This window comes from Scyliorhinus torazame, chromosome 12, assembly GCF_047496885.1.
Source record: "Scyliorhinus torazame isolate Kashiwa2021f chromosome 12, sScyTor2.1, whole genome shotgun sequence".
Taxonomy (NCBI): domain Eukaryota; kingdom Metazoa; phylum Chordata; class Chondrichthyes; order Carcharhiniformes; family Scyliorhinidae; genus Scyliorhinus; species Scyliorhinus torazame.
In genome coordinates, this window is record NC_092718.1 from 10368631 (window position 1) to 10394396 (window position 25766).

The 25766-nt window shown below is 47.9% G+C and overlaps 1 protein-coding gene across 2 annotated transcripts in view; it reads right to left on the reverse strand.

Moving 5' to 3' along the window:
• The window catches only part of spg11 (SPG11 vesicle trafficking associated, spatacsin), a 230978-nt gene that overhangs the window by 142149 nt on the left and 63063 nt on the right, over positions 1–25766 (reverse strand). For both annotated transcript variants that reach the window (XM_072470406.1, XM_072470405.1), the window contains exons 13-16: positions 15663–15781; positions 5229–5416; positions 4209–4407; positions 3568–3771 (exon numbers count right to left, since the gene is read on the reverse strand). In XM_072470406.1, coding sequence (XP_072326507.1) covers positions 3568–3771; positions 4209–4407; positions 5229–5416; positions 15663–15781 — 710 coding nt within the window. The remainder of the gene's footprint in view (positions 1–3567; positions 3772–4208; positions 4408–5228; positions 5417–15662; positions 15782–25766) is intronic.

The following is a 25766-nucleotide window of genomic DNA, read 5'->3' on the forward strand; positions in this document are numbered from 1 at the left end:
ATTGTAACAACATTGAGCTCTTGGAGCTTCTGCTATTTACAAGGATTCATTTCAAACCAATTCTAAACTGGCTTCGAAATAATGTTCAGCTCGGATAATTTATTTCAGAGAATAGGTACAGCAAGAAAATCATTATTCCACTTTTAGCTCAATGAGCCAGCTGTCAGCATTTACAGATGGCAAATCTAACTCCCAATTCTAAGGGTAGACATAATCATTTGTGGGTCTTACTTTAGGGATAAAGAGCTGGACTTTGCATTGTAAATACTGGCAGCCAGCTCGTGGATACAGGTCTCTCGGAATTGGAATCAAAAGAAAGCTTTGTATTCGCAAGCAATTTCCACATCCTCCCGGTTTAACAAAGCATGATGCAGTGATGCTTGCGAACAGGAATGCTGCACCTGCAGAAAGGAGCCTGAATTGGAGCAATTTGTTAGATTCCCAAAGAAACCAAGGTGGTTAGGGATTGCCTGGCCGCTGTGGATCTGTACTAAAAAGAAACAAACAAAGCAGGCCTTGTTTTGAATGTGCAGACATAATTCCTTTAGGCAAGAATAAAAAAAGCATATTATTTGATAGAAGTGCTCAAAAAATCATGACACCCCCCACAGTGCAGAGTCCTTGGCCCATTGAGTCTGCACCGACCTTCTGAAAGAACACCCTGACCTCGGCCCATCTAACCTAGGAGGTGAAAGGTTATGGGGGTAGGCAGGAATTTGGAGCTGAGGTTACAATTCGATCAGCCATGATCTTATTGAATCAAGGACTGGGCTTGAGGGGCCGGGTGGCCTCCTCCTGCTCCAAGTTGATGTTTGAATTGCTGAATGCCCCACTATCAGCATCTCCTGTAACACTGGAGTCTTGACATGCCCAGGGTGGGGGTGCCTGCTCGAATGGCACCCCCTCCACCACCTTAGGCATTCAGTCCCTCCAACCCTGATACACGTAGTGGCAGTAATCTACAGGATGCACTGCAGCAACTCACTAGGGCAGCCCACGGTACTGCTACCCAGAGGGACAGGGACAGAGGGTGTGTGGGAGCACCACCTTCAGCGGGTTTTCCCATCCTGACCTGGAACTGCGTGGTCGGTCCTTCAACTGGCTCCGTGGGTGTTCCTATAATGGGTGTCAGGGGATGGGCAGCAGATGCTGGCCTAGGTTGCGATGCCCCATCACTGTTAAAGAATGCGACTAGAAGAACAGAGACAGGTTGGTGGAGTGGGCAGTTAGGTGGTAGATGAAGCTCAATGCAGGAAGCGTGAAGTGATGGGCTCTGCTTGGAAGACAACAGAAAATAAGGGGTAAAATTCTTACAGAGTACATGGTCAGAGGGGCTTGGGTGTATCTGTGCATAACTCATTAAAGGTGGCAGGACATGTGAGAAAAGCAGTTAATAAGGCAAACATATTCTGGGCTTTATCACCAGGGGCATAGAGTACAAGAGCAAGGAGGTTATGCTGAACTTATAACAGTTAGGCCTCAGCTGGAATATGGTGTACAATTCTGGGCACCACACTATAGGAAGGATGAGAAGGCATTGGAGAGAGTTCAGAAGAGGAATGGTTCCAGGGATGAGAAACTTCAGTTCTGAGGATAGATTGGAAAACTTGGACTGCTCTGCTTGGAGAGAAGGCAAAGACGAGTTTTGGTAGAAGTGCTCAGAAAATCATGACGGGGCTGGACAGAGTAGACAGGGAGAAACTGCTCCCCGACAGGGCAGATATTCGAGGTGTTTTGCAAAGGAAGCAAATATGAACTGAGAACGTACTTTTTCCACACAACGGGTGGTTCAGGTCTGGAATATGCTGCCTGGAATGGTGGCAGAGGCAGGTTCAATCAAGGCTTTCAAGAAGGCACGAGATGCGCAGGGCTATGGGGAAAAGGCAGGAAAATGGAACTAAGTCACGATGCCTGTCGGTGCCTTGGGGGGGGGGGGGGGGGGGGGGGGGGGGGGGAAGAGAGAGAGAGAGAGAGAGAGAGAGAGAGAGAGTTGGGGGTAGGGCGCAGCTGGTCAGAGGGTTGGTGCCCGAGGGAGGGCAGCACTGTCAGAGGGCAACTTCAAGCATTTAACCTCATCTTTTCTTCTACTCATTTCATTCTTAATGATAGCCTGCACTATGTTTAGGGCTCTGGACAAAAGCATCTATAACGGGAGGGCACGGATTCAAAACAATTGGCAGAAGGAGTAAAAGATTTTCCACGCAGAGGGTGGTTAGAGTCTGGAACAAACTTCCCGTGGGGGTGGTGGAGGCAGGTTCGATCGAGGTGTTCAAAAGGGAATTGGATTGGTATTTGAAAAGAAAGAACGTGCGAGGTTACGGGTATACAGCAGGGGAGTGGGACTGGGTGGAACGTTCTTTCAGAGAGCCAGTGCAGAATCAATGGGCCAAAAGCCCTCCTTCTGTACTGTAAAGATTCTGTGATTCTCTTCTGGAACAAGTTCACTGTTTTGCGAGACAATCTCAAGAGAAAGCTGCATTATTAAACAATATCAAGTTTCTGACTTGCCAACTTTATTCCTTTCATTTTTAAAAAAAAATTTAGAGTACCCAATTATTTTTTTCAATTAAGGGGCAATTTAGAGTGGCCAATCCGCCTACCCTGCACATCTTTGGGTTGTGGGAGTGAGAGCCACGCAGACACGGGGAGAACGTGCAAACTCCACATGGACACAGTGACCCAGGGCCGGGATTCGAACCCAGGTCCTCAGCGCCGTAGGCAGCAATGCTAACCACTGTGCCACCGTGCTGCCCTCCTTTCCTTTTCTTCAGGTATTTAGCCTTGCTGAAGTGTGATCCCACTTCCCCTTATTATCTCTCAGGTGGTCACTCTTCATCACTGTGCCCAGATATAGCCAGCAGCTGACTATTCAACCATAGAAAGCATCACAGCCGAGCTTGACACTATCCTTACCCAACACCCAGACACAAGTTTAAATTAATTATTTGTATTACATCATAATAACCTGCAGTGAAGTTACTGTGAAAAGCCCCTAGTCGTCACATCCCGGCACCTGTTCGAGTACACAGAGGGAGAATTCAGAATGTCCAATTCACCTAACAGTACATCTTTGGACTGTGGGAGGAAACCGGAGCACCTGGAGGAAATCCATGCAGACCTGTAAATCATAATGTTTGAGGCATGGAATAGAGATGCTCGACAATTAATCCATCGGGGCAGCACAGGGGTTAGCACTGTTGCTTCACAGCGCCAGGGTCCCGGGTTCGTTCCCAGCTTGGGTCACTGTCTGTGTGGAGTCGGCACGTTCTCCCCATGTCTGCATGGATTTCCTCCAGGTGCTCCGGTTTCCTCCCACAGTCCAAAGATGTACTGTTAGGTGAATTGGACATTCTGAATTCTCCCTCTGTGTACCCGAACAGGTGCCGGGATGTGACGACTAGGGGCTTTTCACAGTAACTTCACTGCAGTGTTAATGTAAGCCTACTTGTGACACTAATAAAGGTTATTATTTCACTGTATGTTTAATTTCAGATTTATCCTCATTAAAATAATAAATAAAATTCAAGATGATCACACCAAACCCAATCTCTACAAAACTGCACTTACCCATAATAATCCAGGTAAGCATACAAAAGATAGCGCAGCTCATGCTCAAGGCAGTACAGGATGAAAGTGCTGTGGAAGTCAAGCCCATCAGTAGACTTGTACACTGGAACTGGGTGAGGGTCTTGCATCAGTCCCTGTGTGCAGCTTAGTCTTACCAGGAGCTGTCTGAAGTCTTCTAGCTCTGAAGGGATGAATACACCTTTTCTGTTAAGACAAATGTGAAAATAAAACCAAGTTCCCATGGGTTAGCTGCAATTAGTCCGTAACCCACCATATTTGATTTCTAGTCCACGGGTACCAAAATCATGGTTTCACCGTTCAACAACTCCATGTTTTTTGAGAGTTGCAATTTTTTTTTAAATAAAAGTTAACATTAAACAAAACTATGGCCCATAAACTATTGGGGACAATTAAATAAGGTCTAATTTGAACAGATTGCAAACAACAATCATTCATTACATGGGTAATGGGAAGAGCATAAACACAATTATGGCCCACTCTCTGCATCACTCTGCGTTCGTTCAATCACTCCATTACCAATTTTTTTGTTCGCGTGTTGGCACAGCATTATGAATAATGACACCCCTCCTAGACCTCTGCTGCTAAAGTTAGCACGGGTATTTGTGAAAACAGATATTTACCGTGCCAATTTATTTAGTATCTCATTTCTCATGTAGCTACTGCAGCATGTATTCTGATTCACAGCATTGGGCGTCAGGGGTGGCCAATTTGCAGAATTCCCACTACTCTGGGAGGCTTCAATCCAGTCACAAATTTTAGCCCAACATTGCCTGGAAGTCAGGTAGGTCCACGATACCTCGGGACTGCAAGACTGAATTGCTGTGGAGAGATTTGTGCAGCAGCGTCAAAAGTTAACAAAGAAAGTGGAGAAAAGGTCATTTTAAAAGCAACACAGGGAGAGAACCACAACAATTACACCGTGACCTCTAAGCAACCTTGTGAAAAATAGCAGTTTCAGCCGACAAGGCACCCCGATCCCGAGAGAGGGCTCAGAAAAGCGACAATAGGCTGGTAGCAGGAGTAAGAAAATTGAAGTGCTTAGGAAAGATTGCAGCAATTTATGTTCTCGTTCCTCAACAGGGGATTCTGTCAAGGTAGAAATTTGAAAGATTATAGAACAGAGGAAGGGAACATGGGGTCAAAATGATGAAGGAAAAGCTTTGAACCTGTCAAAGTTCTCCATACAAAAAGCAAATTTGCATTATATAACTGCTCCAAACAACTACCTTTCTGAACTACACGAACAATCAAACTGCAACTATGACTACAACTATAGCACATAGAACATACAGTGCAGAAGGAGGCCATTGGGCCCATCGAGTCTGCACCGACCCACTTAAGCCCTCACTTCCACCCTATCCCCGTAACCCAATAACCCCGCCTAACCTTTTTGGACACTAACGGCAATTTAGCGCGGCCAATCCACATAACCTGCACGTCTTTGGACTGAGGGAAGAAACCGGAGCACCCGGAGGAAACCCACGCAGACACGGGGAGAACGTGCAGACTCCGCACAGACAGTGACCCAGCGGGGAATCGAACCTGGGACCCTAGCACTGTGAAGCCACAGCGCTAGCCACTTGTGCTACCGTGCTGCCCTGAACTATGTTCACCCTAAATGCAGTTCCAACTAAACTTACCGACGTCCAATTTTCTCGATAACATAATTCGCTCCTTTGTGACATTATCCCACCATTTGGCCCAATCCAATATGACCACGCAGGAGTTTGGATCTCTCTCTAGACACTCAGCAGTCACATTTTCTTGGCTTACAATTTGCTCCAGAATAGCAGCAGAACTGGCATCAGTATTTTCAACCTGCAATAAGCTGAAAAAGCCCACAAAATTAATATCTTTCATGACATAACAGCTAATCATTGATCATGAATACATTGCTGCAAATATAATTGCTGTATTATTGCGAAAAATATTTGGCTGTGGGTAAGACTGCAAGAAACTTCAGAGTCATGAACGCAGTCCAGTCCATCACACAAACCTGCCTCCCATCCATTGAGTCCACCTACACCTCCCGCTGCCTGGGGAAAGCAGGCAGCAGAATCAAAGACCCCTCACACCGGATTACTCACTCTTCCAGCTTCTTCCATCGGGCAGGAGATACAAAAGTCTGAGAACGCGCACGAACAGACTCAAAAACAGCTTCTTCCCCACTGTCACCAGACTCCTAAACGACCCTCTTATGGACTGACCTCATTAGCACTACACCCTGTATGCTTCACCCGATGCCGGTGTATAGTTACATTGTGGACATTGTGTTGCCTCATTATGTATTTTCTTTTCTTTAATTTTAATGTACTTAATGATCTGTTGAGCTGCTCGCAGAAAAATACTTTTCACTGTACCTCGGTACACGTGACAATAAACAAAATCCAATCCAATCCAAGAATGGAAATCTGGCCTGTCACCTTCCTAGGCTGCATTACTTAGCTACTCGCTGATTATACTCACTAGGCTATCAGTGAATCAAACTGAATGAAATGAAATGAAAATCGCTTATTGTCACAAGTAGGCTTCAAATGAAGTTACTGTGAAAAGCCCCTAGTCGCCACATGGACTGTTCGGGGAGGCTGGTACGGGAATTGAACCGTGCTGCTGGCCTGCCTTGGTCTGCTTTCAAAGCCAGCTCTTTAGCCCTGCGCTAAACCAGCCCCAGTCTGAAGCCTGGTTTGTCTATATAAAATAACTCAGTAAGCGTTTATTAAAGGAATTATATTTCAAAATAATTAGGCAGGGCAATAAATCCTGACCCAGCCAGCGATGCTCACATCCTACAGATTATTTTTTTTGTTTAAATCTACAAATAATACAGATGTGGATAGATCCGAGAAGCCACAGCTGACTACAAAGGAATATTTGCTAAACCACAAGAATAATTCAGAAAGAAATTGCACCAATATGGATCTAACTTTCTGGCTGAGAGAGAGAGACAAGGGGGAAAAAAAAGTCGCTGCCTCACAGCACCAGAGACCCGGGTTCGATTTAGACCTCGGGTGACTGTGGAGTTTGCACATTCCTCCCCTGTCTGCGTTGGTTTCCTCCGGGTGCTCCGGTTTCCTCCCACAGATGTAATTAGGTGGATTGGCCACGCTGAAGTGCTCCTAGGTGGGATTATGGGGATTGGGCACAGATAGGGTGCTCTTTCAGACGGTTGGTGCAGACTCAATAGGCCGAATGGCCTTCTTCTGCAGTGTAGGGATTCTGTGATTCTACTCTGTATTGTTCTTTTGTCCTTTTCCACAGCCAACCTAAAAACTTCATGTTACAATGATCGCCGTCCTCTAAATGTTCTCAACATATTTTCACAAGGTGGACAGATCTACAGTATTCACAAACTTACAGGAAACAAAATCAAATCTGTAATTGTAATGCTCAATTAGTTTCTGCTAGTAGATCAGCTCTTAGTCGAATACTGATTTGTGTGATGTTGCATAACATTAACAATAGATGTTGACACCGAATAATAACACGCAATTCATTGTTTTCTGAGAATATCCTGATGTCAAAGATGTTGCAAGTTAAAAACTCACCCATAGTATTTGAAAGTTTTGATCAGATAACACGTAACCACATTGTAATAGAAGTATTGATTTATTTAAAAATGATAAATAAAAGGTGTACTGTTTCACGGAAAAGCATACTCGTTTTCCAAAAAAATTATCAAGATTAATTAGCTTTTGGCACCATGGTATTGAGGTCTATATGATGTGGAGGTAGTAACAATTGTTATGCAGGGCGAGGAGACAGGAGAACAAGGAAGAGGGAGAAATATGGGAAGCGAACAAAGATAAAACTACTCTGAGCCACTCCTGTGTACCACATGTAGAAACTCGTGATCTGGTAAAACAATCACCTGCATGTGGCATTGGTGAAAAACAGTATGAGTCAAAGCATCTTTAAGACCATTTTCTACTTATCAGTTTACTTCTGCTCTATAAATAAGTTCCTTTTTGTAAAAGCGCTAAAAGAATTAATCTTCAATAACAGTCATCACTAATTATTTCAGAAATTAAATGAATAATTATGAAAATGTTGTTCATATCAGTACTCCTACACAGTCAGTTCATTAGGGTTGTTCTAATTATTTTCATTAGCAACATGCCATGAACAAGATTTTAAAAAAAATAATAATCTTTGTTACAAGTAGGCTTAAATTAACACTGCAAAGAAGTTACTGTGAAAAGCCCCTAGTCGCCACATTCCGGCACCTGTTCGGGTACACAGAGGGAGAATTCAGAATGCCCGATTCACCTAACAAGCACGTCTTTCGGGATTTGTGGGAGGAAACCAGAGCATCCGGAGGGAACCCATGCAGACACGGGGAGAACGTGCAGACTCTGCACAAACAGTGCCCCAAGTCGGAAATTGAACCTAGGCCCCAGGCGCTGTGATACAGTAGTGCTAACCACTGTGCTACCATGCCATCCAAATCTACTGGAGTAAATTTTCACGTAGAAGGTTACAAAGAATCTCTGAACATGTTCATTAGAATACCTATAGTGCAGAAGGAGGCCATTCGGCCCACCAAGTCTGCACCGATCCTCCGAAAGAGCACCCTATCTAGGCCCATGCCCCTGCCCTATCCCCATAACCCCACCTACCTATTTGGACACTAAGGGACAATTTAGCATGGCCAATCCACCTAACCCAGGGTCACCACTCCCGGGTGGGTCGCGGGCGGGCGTCAGGAGGGTCGCGGAGTGATCGGCTGTGGGGCTCCCGATCGCGGGAGGGGCACCCAATAGCCGCAACGGGTTTTAGATTGAGAATGCCGGTCGCCTCTGCCAGCAGCCGCATCATTTTGCCTTGCTCCAACCGATTGGCACTCAGATTATCCAATGGGTGATTAGCTTTTCTAACATCACATCTGACGTCTACTTGTTCCGCTGACCAATAGGAGGATGTGGGGGCAGTACTTCTGGTGTTGGGATTGTTGCAGCTCGGGACCTGTGAAGGACAGAGAGAGAGGCCGAGGGAGGTTTGCGTGAGGGCTGAGTGGCGGGTCACAATGCTGGCAGCACCAATTCATTGGCTTCCACAAGTACTTCAATGCCTACACCATTGCAGTGAAGAAGAATTATATGATAGCTACATAAACAGGGATTGCAACAATTTGTTTGTTCTTCAAACGGAGAACCAAGAACACGGCACCAGCAGCAATCACAGAAAATAAATTATGTGTGTTTCTCCTCTGGGGCAGGGCAAGTGGAATTTAAGCACCAGCTTGTGAAATCTGTGTGAACGTTTGAAACCTCTGCATGTATCACTACACTGGAGTATTATCAGTCTTCACAAATAAAACTCATGGGACACCATGTGCTGTTTAAAAAAAAAGAATACCATCCACATGCATGCCCCCTCCGGCAGATCCACCAGTGCACAGGCCCTGTGCCCAGTGGGGCAGAATGCCACCTTCTAATGTCAGCGTGCTATCACAGTACCGTCTCGTCCTGGCGTTAGCGTGCTATCCCAGTACGGTCTCATGCTACCGTCAGCGCGCTGTCCTAATACCGCTTCCTCCTGACATCAGTGTGCTGTCCCACAACCAAATTTCTTATTAAAAACTAGAGTCTTCGCACCAGAAGTGGTGAGAGTGAAAGCACGTCACGCGCCCAGCACGTACACTGATGTCACGCGATCCGTGCTTTGGCCGCAAAATCCTGGAGGAGAGATTCCTCCATTTTGTAGCTGCCAGCAGGCAAGCAACAAGAGTATGGAAATAACTGAAGATGGATCAGTTTGTATAAGGAAGAGAGAGTCAGAGGCACAAACAGACCAGGAACTCACAACTAAATCTGCTGGAGAGCGCTTCTCCGGAGACTCCACAGCAGAACAAAGCAGTGCTGGTGTGAGCTCCAGGACCTCTGATGAACAACCCATTAAGAAGCTGAAATCAGAAACAAAGCAGTATGAAGATGATTTCTTGAGGTATGGCTTTATTAATTGTGCCAATGCAAATCAGGGTGCAATGCCCATGTGCGTTATGTGCAAGGAAGTACTGGCAAATGAAAGATTAAGCCTTCAAAAGCATTTCAAGACTAAGCATAGCGAGTTAGAGGACAAACCTCTTGATTTTATTTTCAAAGGATGCAGCAAAAATATAGCTGAAGCCCTTAGCAGAAATGTAACACTGAATGACAAAGCAAGTGAAATCTGGAGGACAAAGCAGGCTCACGGCCGGCGTGGGTCACAAACATCGGCCGGCTGGTAAAAATTAGTCCCAGGCAAAAAATGTTTGAAAAATGCTGATCTAACTTGCATATCTTTGGACCGTGAGGGGAAACCGGAGGACTCGGAGGAAACCCACGCATGCAGACATGGGGAGAAAACAGTCATTTAAAGCTGGAAGCGAACCCGGGTCCCTGGCGCTCAGGGAGCAGTGTTAACAAATGTGCCACTCTCGATTTTTGTGAATTACCAAATTTTCATAGAAATACGTTCATTGCCAACAAAAAGAGAGGGAAAATTTTCCTTCCCTCAGTTTGCTATTTTGCTCAGCATCGACGGGCACGGTGGTGCAGTGGTTAGCATGCCTCACATCGCTGAGGACCCGGGTTTGATCCTGTCCCCGGGTCAGTGTCAGTGTGGAATTTGCACTTTCTCCCCATGTCTGCGAGGGTTTCACCCCCACAACTCAAAAAGATCTGGAGGGTAAGTGAATTGAACACGCAAAATTGCCTCTTAATTGGAAAAAAAAAGAATTTTGCTCAGCATCGGATGTCCATAGCAGGCATTGTCAAACTCAGAGGCGCAACCCGTGGGTGGGTCGCGGGCGTGTGTCGGGAGGGTCGCGGAGCCGTCCGTCGCGACGCTCCCGATCATGCAAACCTGCATGCAGCAGCCGGCTGCAAGCGGCCATCAAAATGGCCGCGGACATGTAAAATAAAATGCGGCCGCATTGTGCACGAGTGCCAGATCATCGGCACGCATGCGCAAAACTATGTGCATGCGCGCCGATGATCAGGTATGCACGCGCAATGCGGCTGCTTTTTTTTTTTAAATGGTCGCAGCTTTTTGTTTTACAAGTTTGGGGGGGGGTTTATTCATTTTATTAAATTCATTTTATTTTTATATTTTTCATTTATGTTATTAATTTTTTGTTTTACAAGTTGGGGGGGGGGGGTTGCATTTGATATAATTTTACATGAAAAAAATGCAGAACTTTGGAAAGATGGAGACTTCATACTTTCCGACACCGGAAGGCTTCACCTTCATCCAACAGGTTCCATTGGGGGAGTGTGTACGAGGGCCAATGGGACCCAAAACCATTTCCTCCATTTTCGTCAGCAGCAAACAAGGCAAAAGAGAATGGTGGGACGGGCGGGTAGGCCGGCGCGGGTCTGCCGGGCCGGTCGGCCGGCGTGGGCCGCGAAGGTCGGCCGGCGTGGGCCGCGAAGGTCGGCCGGCGTGGGCCGCGAAGGTCGGCCGGCGTGGGCCGGGTAGGTCGGCCGGCGTGGGCCGCGAAGGTCGGCCGGCGTGGGCCGCGAAGGTCGGCCGGCGTGGGCCGGGTAGGTCGGCCGGCGTGGGCCGCGAAGGTCGGCCGGCGTGGGCCGCATTGGTCGGCCGGCGTGGGCCGGGTAGGTCGGCCGGCGTGGGCCGCGAAGGTCGGCCGGCGTGGGCCGCGAAGGTCGGCCGGCGTGGGCCGCGAAGGTCGGCCGGCGTGGGCCGCGAAGGTCGGCCGGCGTGGGCCGCGAAGGTCGGCCGGCGTGGGCCGCGAAGGTCGGCCGGCGTGGGCCGCGAAGGTCGGCCGGCGTGGGCCGCGAAGGTCGGCCGGCGTGGGCCGCGAAGGTCGGCCGGCGTGGGCCGCGAAGGTCGGCCGGCGTGGGCCGCGAAGGTCGGCCGGCGTGGGCCGCGAAGGTCGGCCGGCGTGGGCCGCGAAGGTCGGCCGGCGTGGGCCGCGAAGGTCGGCCGGCGTGGGCCGCGAAGGTCGGCCGGCGTGGGCCGCGAAGATCGGCCGGCGTGGGCCGCGAAGGTCGGCCGGCGTGGGCCGCGAAGGTCGGCCGGCGTGGGCCGGGTAGGTCGGCCGGCGTGGGCCGCGAAGGTCGGCCGGCGTGGGCCGGGTAGGTCGGCCGGCGTGGGCCGCGAAGGTCGGCCGGCGTGGGCCGCGAAGGTCGGCCGGCGTGGGCCGCGAAGGTCGGCCGGCGTGGGCCGGGTAGGTCGGCCGGCGTGGGCCGGGTAGGTCGGCCGGCGTGGGCCGCGAAGGTCGGCCGGTGTGGGCCGGGTAGGTCGGCCGGCGTGGGCCGGGTAGGTCGGCCGGCGTGGGCCGGGTAGGTCGGCCGGCGTGGGCCGGGTAGGTTGGCCGGCGTGGGCCGGGTAGGTTGGCCGGCGTGGGCCGCGTAGGTCGGCCGGCGTGGGCCGACCAATGGGTCCCCGGAAAAAAAGTTTGAAAAACACTAGCTCACTGCTCAGGTGCTGTTCTGTCCCGACAGAGAATTACATGAAGTATGAAGCCATTTAGAAAACTCACTACAAATCAGTTTACTTTGCATTTCCACTCAGTTCACTCCATAAAAACATGAAGCACCAAACACCGTACACTGTCCACAGTTGTAGCTTGGCGGAGGATTGACTGGAGAAGGGCATTTGGCCATCAGCGGATGCAGTGATTGAAACTCGCAATCAGAAAATGGTTTATTTAAAACGGTGGAGAAAGCTCAAGAGACCGTGGTGTAAATTAACACTACAGAGTATTGGCAAGTAAAGGTAATTGTTGGATTGTTCTGTATTTATAAAGAGTAATAAAGGGCATGTTCCAAGGTTTTTACACTACTGCACTCAAACGATAGCGAGACTGATTGCCAGGCCTAATACAATCCCCACTGCAGAGAAAATAAATGGCAAACGCCCAATTTCTAATCATGATTTATCAATCCCCACTAGGATATATGTGCATCAATGTCAGATAATCAGTTGTGTTGCGAGTAGCCCAAGGAAGTCAGCATTCGGCTTCTACACCATTTATGGCAGGCACAAGGACAGCCGACACCAGTGACCTCATCAAGGAACCAATGCCCTCAAAGTGAGGAAGGGAAACATGGCAGTTAAATTTACCCGGGAAAAACTACAAAAATAAAGTGAATTTAACAAAGAATGTGTGCATGACACACTAAAATCAGGACACAAAGACCAAATCTCGAACAACGATGAGTCAGAATACAGGAGGGAGATAGAGAGCCTAGTGGAGTGGTGCAACGACAACAATCTCTCCCTCAATATCAGCAAAGCTAAAGAGCTGGTCACTGACTTCAGGAAGCAAAGTATCGTACACACCCCTGTCTGCATCAACGGGGCCGAGGTGGAGATTGGATTTGTTTATTGTCACGTGTACAGAGGTACAGTGAAAAGTATTTTTCTGCGAGCAGCTCAACAGATCATTTACAGAATCATGGAATTTACAGTACAGGAGGCCGCCATTTGGTCCTATCCCCCCCCCCCCCCCCCCCACCTCCACCTCATCCCCCCCCCCCCCCCAACTCCACCTCATCTGTGTAGATGGAGTCGATGGATGGGAGGCACGTTCGTGTGATGGACTGGATGGTGTTCACAATTCTCCGAAGTTTCTTGCGGTCCTGGGCCGAGCAGTTGCCATACCAGGCTGTGATGCAGCACAATAGGATGCTTTCTTTGGTGCATCTGCAAACGTTGAGAAGGGTTAATGTTGAGATGCCGAATTTCCTTAGTTTCCTGAGGAAGTATAGGCGCTGTTGTGCTTTCTTGGTGGTAGCGTCGACGTGGGTGGACAAGGACAGATTTTGGGAGATGTGCACCCCATGGAATTTGAAACTGCTAACCATCTCCACCTCGGCCCCGTTGATTCCGACAGGGGTGTGTACAGTACTTTGCTTCCTGAAGTTAATGACCAACTCTTTAGTTTTGCTGGCATTGAGGGAGAGGTTGTTGTCGCTACACCACTCCACTAGATTCTCTATCTCCCTCCTGTATTCTGACTCGTCAGACAGTGACCCAAGCCGGGAATCAAACCTGGGACCCTGGAGCTGTGAAGCAACTGTGCTACCGTGCCACCCTTTATTTAGTACACGAAAATAAAATAAAAAGAAAATACATAATCGGGCAACACAAGGTCCTGGTTGACTGCTTCAAATTCCTAGGTGTGCACATGACCAACAATCTGTCCTGGTCCACCCACATTCTTCGGAAACTAAGGAAATTCGGCATGTCCACATGGACTCTTAGCAATTTTTGCAGATGAAGCATTGAAAGCATCCTATCTGGCTGCATCACAGCCTGGCATGGCAACTGCTCGGCCCAGGACCGCAAGAAACTTCAGAGTCGTGAACACAGCCAATCACACGAACCCGCCTCCCATCCACTGACTCTATCTACACCTCCCGCTGCCTGGGGAAAGCGGGCAGCATAATCAAAGACCCCTCCCACCCGGGTTATTCACTCTTCCATCGGGCAGGAGATACAAAGATCCAAGAACATGCACGAACAAATTCAAAAACAGCTTCTTCCCCGCTGTTACCAGACTCCTGAATGACCCTTGTATGGACCTATCTGATCTCTTAAAACATCTTCTCTACTGAGTAGTACTGCACTCCTGTATGCTTCACCCGATGCATGCATCTATGTATTTACATTGTGTATTTATGTATACACTTTTTTTCATGTATGGAATAATCTGTCTGGACAATACGAAGAATAATACTTTTCATTGTACCTCAGTACATGTGACAATAAAACAAATCCAATTCCCCTCACTATTCAATTTTTTCTGATTCGATTCTCTATTCTTTTTCTCCTGTCCAGAAGATCAATCCTGGGGCAACTAACCAACTAGGTTTGTTCTGTATGTTTCAAACAAGCTAAAAATTAACAGAGAAAACAGATTTGTAAAAATTACATCGTGCTTTTAATTACCATGGGATATTCCGAAGTGCCTTTACAGCCAATCAAGTATGTTTTCAAGTATAGTCATTATAATGTGGAAATAAACAAACGCCCGTCAACGGTAACGTGATAATGGCCACGTAATCGTTTTTAGCGATACGGGGAGCAAATATCGTCCAGAAGTAAGAATGATTGTCTTGTTATTCTAAATAAATGTCACAAGAACCTTACACATCCAATCAAGAGAGCAGACAGGCCCTCAAGACTCATTTTGAAAATGGCATTTCTGACAGTGCAGCTCTGCATTCCATACTAGACCATCAACCTAGACTCAAATCTGTGAAATTAGCCAGGAACACAATCTTCTTGGGATGCTGCCAATCAAGCTGCCAATCAATATTCGTAATTTTGGAAGAAGAGAGGAAAAGCATTGTCTGGAGGAACTATGGAAAAGTACACTATAAAACATAAAGGACTATGTGTATTATGCAGTAACAAAAAGCATAAAGAACACATTTGCTTTCAGGAAGTAGGAGGGCTTTGTTAAATGTAAGACCATAAGCAGAAATAGGCCACTCAGTACATAGAGCCTGCTCATCAGATATAATCCTCAAATTCACATTCCTGCCTTATCCGCCCCCCCTTACCCTTGATTCTCTTACTGATTAAAAGTCCATCTCAGCCTTGAACATACTTAATGACTCAGCCTCTACACCTCTCTGCAGTAAAGGATTCCACAGATTCAGTACCCTTGGAGATGGAGAAGTTGAAGATTTTTAAAAAAATAGCAAATATAAACGGTTTACAGCAATGGAGTTTTAAACGTTCTGCCCTATTTCAAACTGCAGGTGTAAGCAAATCCATGGATTTGATCATGCATTATAAAACTGCTCAGTTATCAAGTGCTGCAGAGTAGCACATCAAAATCCAAGGTGAAGAGTCACTATGGGCCCCCTTCCTAGCAGAGCAGCTTCGGTAAGGTGTCAAACTTCATCATCTTTATCAGTGTTTCACCTTTGCTTCATGGAATCCACCCAAATACTGAGGGGATTATGTAGATGAAACATTCCCCCTCCCCTCCCCATGTAGATGAAACATTATCGAACAGGGAGCTTAAGACTGTAAATCAGGCTCTGACAACACAAAAACATTTTAGCTTTGTAATTCACTGCTGTAGCCACTGTGCATCATGTTTTAATGAACTTTACCTGCTGTGTAAGGAACATTCCTTGTTGTGCGGGGAGGAGGAATACAGATTCTCTACCAAGTGAGCAAATTTCACCATCTCCTGCTCTTCAACAGATATATAGTCCTGGAGGTTTTCCACCTAAAAAGGAGGGCAATTCATCAGAAATAAAGACAATTACAGCTGAGGAAGTCCATTTATGCTCATTTCATGCAGTGAATCTTATGGTGCCTCCATTACTTTAGTTAAGTATTTCTTGAATAATTATAAACTTTTTGGCCTTTCAACTCTTATGATATCCAGAAAGGCATCCCTGCTAGTGTCCGAGGCCCAACCATCTTCAGCTGCTCCATCAATGATCTCCCTTTCATCGCTTCCATCCCTTCCATCAGAACCTTTGGAGTCTGCACGTTCTCCCCGGAGTCTGCAAATCACTCTGTTCATGTTGAAGTGCTTCCTAACGTTAGTCCTGAGCTTAGGTCACTTTACTCCTGATTAGCCTATCCTATTCAACTAGCAAATTACAAACCTCAGGACCAGGCGAGATTGCCAAATGACCGATTCCTGGACCATAAATCGCTTTGTATGAATATCTTCCTGTTAAGAATTAGCTTAAATAATTTATATTTGTAGGTATTAGAAAGGTATAAATTTAAGTTTAAATTTGAGTTTCTGTATTTGTGAGCTAATGAAGGGTTAAATCTTCAGTTTAGCTTCATGTTAAACAAAGGTGCCTGCGGGTCTGCAAGTTTAGTTTTACTTTAAACTTGCCTGCATTATAATGAAGATTTTATGACATTACAGCAAATACAGCGTTTTTTAAAACAAACCTGTTGCTCAGAAACCAGAGGCCCACACCGAAAAGCAGAAGCATTTAGTTTCAGCTTGGAACAAGGTGACCCCAGAAGCAAGAAACATTCCACAGAAACTGTTAAAACAGGCAGGACAATACGGAAGGTCAGAAAGCAAATTCTGGAAACTAAAGAACAGAAAGTCTCAGAAATCAGGGAATGGGACCAAAAAGAGTCCCGGGAAGTCAAGAGCACAAAGAACAGAAATCTGAAAGAAAGGTCCTATTCAGCGAAGAGGAGCAGAGAAAGGCTCCCAGTTAAGACAGGGCTGCAAAGTGCTGACCTGGATGCGTCAGCTAGCAAAACACCAAATAGCTGTAGCGATTTTAATGTTGGTGACACCCTAACACAGCCTGTGAAGCAACAGCATTCCGTTGGTGTGGCTGGTTACCTGAGAGACTGTGTGGAAGCTTAAATACACATGATGATCCAGATTTCAGGCATACTGGGAGAGGTTGAAACCCTGGATGTGGATCCTCGCTGAAGGCAGAGAGAAAAACTTTATTTGGGAGGAGATTCCAAAATGTGTCCTCAGAGAGCAGAATTTGGAAACCCTCATGTGAAAGCCAGAATTCCAGTGAGGCCAGTTGGTTCACAGCGTGACGAGCATCTGGGGGGAACTGATGAGAAATCTGCAGAACTTGTAGTGAGTGGCATCTGTCACTTTCTTTCAGTGTGGTGTGCCTGACCATTGATTTACATGGATTGTGTATTTACTGATGACATTAGAACAGTGTTTTTCGGAGTGCAGGTCACAACCTGCGGGTGGGTCGCAGGTCGGTTTCACGGAGCAACTGGCCGCGCGGCGTTCCCAATTGCAGGAGAAGGGTCCATCGGCCGCTACTGGCATTTTTATTGAGAAGGCCAGAAACATAAATAGGTGGTGTATATACTGGGCAGGTTCTCACAACAGAATCTATTGGAAAGGGCTGCTCAGGTGAATTCAAAACAGGACCGAGCAGTGCTTGTGTTAGCTCTGTACCGAGCTCCAGGGTATAGCTGCCGTGAAGGAGTAGTACAACATTTTTTTAATTTAATAAACGTTTTATTAGTTTGTTAAAAGTTCATTTGCGGTCCTGTGACTCAGTTCACCCATGTCTCTAAACAAAAAATAAAAGTTAGGATCTATCAAGCCAGGTTCCATCCTGGGACCTGAATTGTCCAGTAGTAACATTAGCTGGGATCGTAACACCTCCCAATTGAAAAAAACATCTATCCTGTTCTTTTTAAATATGTTTGACATGAAAGTGCTTGGTGCTTTCAACAGAACCTCGGAGAACTTTGTAAACCAGGTTTGATGTGGCAGCACAATCACACTCCATGCTGCAACAAACAGAATTGGTGCAAGTTACCCTCTGCTCCTCAGGGGCTGGTTTAGCACAGTGGGCTAAACAGCTGGCTTGTAATGCAGAATAAGGCAGAAGCGCGGGTTCAATTCTCGTACCGGCCTCCCCGAACAGATGTCAGAATGTGGCGACTAGGGGTTAATCACAGTAACTTCATTGAAGCACCTGTGACAATAAGCAATTATTATTATGGAGAGCCTCATGTCACTTGTCTGGAGTCAACTCAGGGTCCAACCTCAGGTTTGTATTACACGCTCATGAGTGAATCATTTTCCAAAGCTAAACTGGAGGTACAAAATGCAAGCTAAAGAAACAATTACTTTCACCCTCCATCCGACTTCATCTAAAGCACCAACGGGGGAGCAGGTGATGCAGGGAGGAAAAGGCCTTTTCTGGAAATGATTCTATTTTCGACCAAAACAGTGAAAACAAGTTATTTATTTATTAAATGTGGCCACTTTTGATTATTTACACATTTCTAAATTGAACCACATTGATTAGTTTAGACTGCGGCTTATCTTCTATCCCTTTGGAGTCCTTCCAAAGTACCTAGTCTTGTCTTCCCTAAAGCAGCTGCAAACTAATTCTATAAATTGGTGAGCATTATAAAGCTGATTTGAATAAACATGGTGCATAACTGAACTGGGAAAATTCTTGGAACGAACTTGAAAGAGGCAGACTCCTCATTGTGGCATTACATTACACCACCCACACAAATCTTTGGCTTTTATAAAATATATAAAACAGGCGCTGATGGGGAGACTGCCTCATTCAAGTGCATTCCAAGAAGCTGCGTTGTTTAGAAAAGGGGACAAGAGTAATTAGAGCAAGAGTCATACTCCAGTCACTGTTACGTGCATCACAGAGTCAGTTTTGGGCAACATCGATGGAAGCCCAGGAACTGTGTGGTCCAGAGAGGGAAACAATCAGATCCTCACAAACTTATAGAAAAACTAATAGGCTAAGCCTGGCGCAGGATGAGGAGGAATTGACCCTGCCCAGGGCATCAGCCCACAGGCCCTCATCCAGCTCCTCACCCAGCTCCTCCTCCCACTTGCCCTTCAGCTCCTCCACCGAGGCCTCCTCCTCCTCCTGCAGCTCCTGATATATTTCCAATATCTTGCCCTCCCCTACCCGAGACCACCCTGCCCTGTATCCTCCGGGCAGGCAGCAGCGGGAATTCCCCCACCTGCTTTTTCACGAATGCCCAAACCTACATGTACCTAAAGGCATTCCCCGGGGGTAGCCCAAATTTCTCCTCCAGCGCCCTCAGACTAGCAAAAGTCCCATCAATGAACAAGTCCCCCATCCTTTTGATACCCGCCCTGTGCCAACTTAGAAACACCCCCGTCTATTCAACCCGGAACAAACCTGTGATTGTTCCGTATCGGGACCCAGACTGAAGCCCTTGCCTCCCCCCTGTGCTGTCTCCACTGCCCCCAGATCCTCAATGTCGCCGCCACCACCGGGCTCGTGGTATACCGCGTCGGCAGAAACAGTTATCAGTGCCCCCAAGCTAGTATCTTTACAAGACGCCGCCTCCAACCCCTCCATTACCCATTTCCAAATCATGCATACATTCGCTGCCCAGTAATAGCTGCAAAAGTTTGGTAGCGCCAAACCCCCCCCCCCCTCCAGCGGATCCGCAATGTACATGAGCAGGTCATCCACAAACAGTGAAACACTGTGCTCCCCCCCCCCCCCGAACCAACCCCCTCCAGTTTCTGGACTCCCTCAACGCCATGGCCAGCGGCTCGATCGCCAGGGCAAACAGCAGGGAGGACAGGGGGCACCCCTGCCTCGTCCCTCGATGTAATCTAAAGTACTCCGACTGCAGCCAGTTCGTCGACACACTCACTACCGGGGCCTCATACAACAATTTGACCCACCCTATAAATTCCTCTCCAAACCCAAATCTGCCTAGCACTTACCACAGGTACTCCCACTCCACCCAATCAAAGGCTTTCTCCGCGTCCATTGCCGCTAAACCTCTGCACCCCCCCCTTCCGAGGGCATCATGATCACATTCAGGAGCCTCCGCACATTCGTATTCAACTGCCTGCCGTTCACAAACCCCGTCTGATCCTCATTGATCACTCCTGGGACACAGTCCTCAATCCTAGTGGCCAAAATCTTGGCCAACAGCTTGGCATCCACATTAAGGAGCGAAATCGGCCTATAGGAGCCACATTGCAATAGGGCCTTATCTCGCTTGAGGATAAGCGAGATCAGAGCCTGCAACATCGCCGGGGGAAGGGTTCCCTTTCCTTAGCCTCATTGAAAGTCCTCAACAACAGCGGACCCAGCAGCTCTGAGAAGTTCCTATAAAACTCTACGGGATACCCATCCGGTCCCAGGGCCTTGCCCGCCTGCATACCCCCTAACCCCTTAACCAGTTCCTCCATCTCAATCGGGGCCCCCAATCCCTCTACTTGCCCCTCCTCCACCTGTGGAAACCTCAGTTGGTCCAGAAACTGCCTCATCCCCACCACCCCCCTCCGGGGGTTCTGACTCGTACAATTTGCCATAAAAGTCCTTGAAGACCTCGTTAATCCTAGCCTAAACAAACAAACAAAGAACAAAGAAATGTACAGCACAGGAACAGGCCCTTCGGCCCTCCAAGCCCGTGCCGACCATACTGCCCGACTAAACTACAATCTTCTACACTTCCTGGGTCCGTATCCTTCTATTCCCATCCTATTCATATATTTGTCAAGATGCCCCTTAAATGTCCCTATCGTCCCTGCCTCCACTACCTCCTCCGGTAGTGAGTTCCAGGCACCCACTACCCTCTGCGTAAAAAACTTGCCTCGTACATCTACTCTAAACTTGGCCCCTCTCACCTTAAACCTATGCCCCCTAGTAATTGACCCCTCTACCCTGGGGAAAAGCCTCTGACTATCCACTCTGTCTATGCCCCTCATAATTTTGTATACCTCTATCAGGTCGCCCCTCAACCTCCTTCGTTCCAGTGAGAACAAACCGAGTTTATTCAATCGCTCCTCATAGCTTATGCCCTCCATACCAGGCAACATTCTGGTAAATCTCTTCTGCACCCTCTCTAAAGCCTCCACATCCTTCTGGTAGTGTGGCGACCAGAATTGAACACTATACTCCAAGTGTGGCCTAACTAAGGTTCTATACAGCTGCAACATGACTTGCCAATTCTTATACTCAATGCCCCGGCCAATGAAGGCAAGCATGCCGTATGCCTTCTTGACTACCTTCTCCACCTGTGTAGCCCCTTTCAGTGATCTGTGGACCTGTACTCCTAGATCTCTTTGACTTTCAATACTCTTGAGGGTTCTACCATTCACTGTATATTCCCTACCTGCATTAGCCCTTCCAAAATGCATTACCTCACATTTGTCCAGGTTAAACTCCATCTGCCATCTCTCCGCCCAAGTCTCCAGACAATCTAAATCCTGCTGTATCCTCAGACAGTCCTCATCGCTATCCGCAATTCCACCAACCTTTGTGTCGTCTGCAAACTTACTAATCAGACCAGTTACATTTTCCTCCAAATCATTTATATATACTACAAAGAGCAAAGGTCCCAGCACTGATCCCTGTGGAACACCACTGGTCACAGCCCTCCAATTAGAAAAGCATCCCTCCATTGCTACCCTCTGCCTTCTATGGCCTAGCCAGTTCTGTATCCACCTTGCCAGTTCACCCCTGATCCCGTGTGACTTCACCTTTTGTACTAGTCTACCATGAGGGACCTTGTCAAAGGCCTTACTGAAGTCCATATAGACAACATCTACTGCCCTACCTGCATCAATCATCTTAGTGACCTCCTCGAAAAACTCTATCAAGTTAGTGAGACACGACCTCCCCTTCACAAAACCGTGCTGCCTCTCACTAATACGTCCATTTGCTTCCAAATGGGAGTAGATCCTGTCTCGAAGAATTCTCTCCAGTAATTTCCCTACCACTGAAGTAAGGCTCACCGGCCTGTAGTTCCCGGGATTATCCCTGCCACCCTTCTTAAACAGAGGAACAACATTGGCTATTCTCCAGTCCTCCGGGACATCCCCTGAAGACAGCGAGGATCCAAAGATTTCTGTCAAGGCCTCAGCAATTTCCTCTCCAGCCTCCTTCAGTATTCTGGGGTAGATCCCATCCGGCCCTGGGGACTTATCTACCTTAATATTTTTTAAGACACCCAACACCTCGTCTTTTTGGATCACAATGTGACCCAGGCTATCTACACCCCCTTCTCCAGACTCAACATCTACCAATTCCTTCTCTTTGGTGAATACTGATGCAAAGTATTCATTTAGTACCTCGCCCATTTCCTCTGGCTCCACACATAGATTCCCTTGCCTATCCTTCAGTGGGCCAACCCTTTCCCTGGCTACCCTCTTGCTTTTTATGTAAGTGTAAAAAGCCTTGGGATTTTCCTTAACCCTATTTGCCAATGACTTTTCATGACCCCTTCTAGCCCTCCTGACTCCCTGCTTAAGTTCCTTCCTACTTTCCTTATATGCCACACAGGCTTCGTCTGTTCCCAGCCTTTTAGCCCTGACAAATGCCTCCTTTTTCTTTTTGACGAGGCCTACAATATCATTCGTCATCCAAGGTTCCCGAAAATTGCCGTATTTGTCTTTCTTCCTCACAGGAACATGCCTGTCCTGTATTCCTATCAACTGACACTTGAAAGCCTCCCACATGTCAGATGTTGATTTGCCCTCAAACATCCGCCCCCAATCTATGCTCTTCAGTTCCCGCCTAATATTGTTATAATTAGCCTTCCCCCAATTTAGCACATTCATCCTCGGACCACTCTTATCCTTGTCCACCAGTACTTTAAAACTTACTGAATTGTGGTCACTGTTACCGAAATGCTCCCCTACTGAAACATCTACCACCTGGCCGGGCTCATTCCCCAATACCAGGTCCAGTACCGCCTCTTCCCTAGTTGGACTGTTTACATATTGTTTTAAGAAGCCCTCCTGGATGCTCCTTACAAACTCTGCCCCGTCTAAGCCCCTGGCACTAAGTGAGTCCCAGTCAATATTGGGGAAGTTGAAGTCTCCCATCACCACAACCCTGTTGTTTTTACTCTTTTCCAAAATCTGTCTACCTATCTGCTCCTCTATCTCCCGCTGGCTGTTGGGAGGCCTGTAGTATACCCCCAACATTGTGACTGCACCCTTCTTATTCCTGATCTCTACCCATATAGCCTCACTGCCCTCTGAGGTGTCCTCTCGCTGTATAGCTGTGATACTCTCCTGAACAAGTAGCGCAACTCCGCCTCCCCTTTTACATCCCCCTCTATCCCGCCTGAAACATCTAAAACCTGGAACGTTTAGCTGCCAATCCTGCCCTTCCCTCAACCAGGTCTCTGTAATGGCAACAACATCATAGTTCCAAGTAGTAATCCAAGCTCTAAGTTCATCTGCCTTACCCGTAATGCTCCTTGCATTAAAACATATGCACTTCAGGCCACCAGACCCGCTGTGTTCAGCAACTTCTCCCCGTCTGCTCTGCCTCAGAGCCACACTGTCCATATTCCCTAGTTCTCCCTCAACGCTCTCACCTTCTGACCTATTGCTCCCGTGCCCACCCCCCTGCCATACTAGTTTAAACCCTCCCGTGTGACACTAGCAAATCTCGCGGCCAGGATATTTATGCCTCTCCGGTTTAGATGCAACCCGTCCATCTTATACAGGTCACACCTAGCTCAGCACCGTGTTACCCCCCCTATCCCTAATCCCCCAATCTCCCTGGCCACCTCTCTCTTCCGCAGCTGATGCGCCAGCATCCTACTTGCCTTCTCCCTATACTCGTACACTGCTCCCTGTACCTTCCTCAACTGAGCCTCAGCCTTCCCCGTGGTAAGCAGCTCAAACTCCGCCTGCAGGCTCCGGAGCTCCTTCAGCAACCCCTCCTCGGGGGATTCCGCATACCTCCTGTCCACCCTAAGTATCTCCCCCACCAATCTCTCCCTCTCCATCCTATCCCTCTTTTCTCTGTGGGCCCTGACTGAAATTAGCTCCCCTCTGACAACTGCCTTCAGCGCCTCCCAGACCACACTCACCGAAACCTCCCCATTATCATTGGTCTCCACATAGCTTTGGATACACCTCCAAACCCGCCCACAGACCTCCTCATCCGCCAGTAGTTCCACATCCATTCTCCACAGAGGGCGTTGGCCTCTCTCCTCCCCCAGCCACAACTCCACCCAGTGCGGGGCATGGTCCGAGTTCGCAATGGCTGAATACTCCACCCCCTCCACTCTCGGGATTGGCGCCCTACTTACCACGAAAAAAATCAATCTGCGAGTATGCCTTGTGCACATGGGAGAAGGAGGAAAACTCCTTCGCCCTTGGCCTGGCAAATCTCCACGGATCCACTCCCCCCATCTGGTCCATGAACCCCCCTTCAGGACCTTCGCCGCTGCCGGCCTCTTATCCGATCTCGATCTAGACCGGTCCAGTGCCGGGTCCAGGACCATGTTAAATTCCCCCCGCCATTACCAAACTGCATGACTCCAGATCCAGAATGCTACTCAACATCCGCTTCATGAACCGTGCATCGTCCCAGTTCGGAGCGTACACATTCACCAGCACCACCCGGGCCCCCTGCAACCTGCCACTCACCATAACATATCGACCCCCTTTATCCGCCCCAATACCCACCGCCTCAAATGCCACCCGCTTGCTCACCAAAATTGCGACCCCCCGTTCTTCGCATCCAGCCCCGAGTGGAAAACCTGCCCCACACATCCTTTCCTCAGCCTGGTTTGATCCGCCGACGACTAGCCATCTCCTTTTTTTAGGCCAGCCACGTGCCCGCGTCTCCTGCACCCTCCAGCCCCCCAGGCGGAGGCTCCCCGCCCCGACTCTCCCCTTTAACATAGATTCCCCCTCAGTCAGCACAGCAGCATCCCAGCCCCCAGCCCCCCGCCCCCCACCCCCAATCAAGCATCAAGTAATTTATAGTCAGGAAGCACTTCAGGGTATCCAAAGGTTGTAAAAGACGCTATGTTATTTCAAGATAATTTGTCTCCTTGACCTGTAAAATGTATCAAGGTAAACTGATGACATTTAACCCAAGAACAGTGAACATAATGTTCTTACTTTATGCACATATCCAACGTCACCAAGCTTGATAAGTGTGAGTAGTTCAGGTTTTTTTTTTTTAAAAGAAAAGGATATCAGGAAAATAAACTGCATTTAGCAATCAGAGTTTCCAACAGAATTGCAGATGGAAATCAATAAGCCACTGCCAATTTAGTCAGTCATTAGCCAAGAACAACCACAAAAAATTGGATGGATGGAAAAATGGAAAGGATTAAAAGCAAAGCAAAAAACAAAACACATGAAGAATGAAGGCCGATTCAGAAAAACCTGGTCACACCTTCGCTTCAGGAAGACCATAGAGCCTCCAGTAAATGGTCATGTTTTTGACTGTTAGCGGGGTACATGCAGAGGAGTAACTAGAAACCTTTTAAGGAGATATAAAAATTGTGGCACAAAAAGAAGCACACCATTTAAGAAGTTCTGAAACTAGAGCGGATCTCTGTGGGCAGCACAGTTGCTTCACAGTTCCAGGGTCCCAGATTCGATTCCCGGCTGGGTCACTGTCTGTGTGGAGTTTGGACTTTCTCCCCGTATCTGCGTGGGTTTCCTCCGGGTGCTCCGGTTTCCTCCCAGAGTCCAAAGATGTGCGGGGTAGGTGGATTGACCAGGCTAAATTGCCCTTAGTGCCCAAAACGGTTAGGTGGGGTTACTGGGATGAGGTGTGGGCTTAAGTGTGGTGCCCTTTCCAAGAGCCGGTGCAGACTCGATGGGCCAAATGGCCTCCTTCTACACTGTAAATTCTATGATTCTTTCCTCCCAAACAAGGAGGAACATTTTGCATGGAATTCTTCCGTTAAACTCCATTGTTCCAGTTAGCAAACGAGGCGGATAACATATA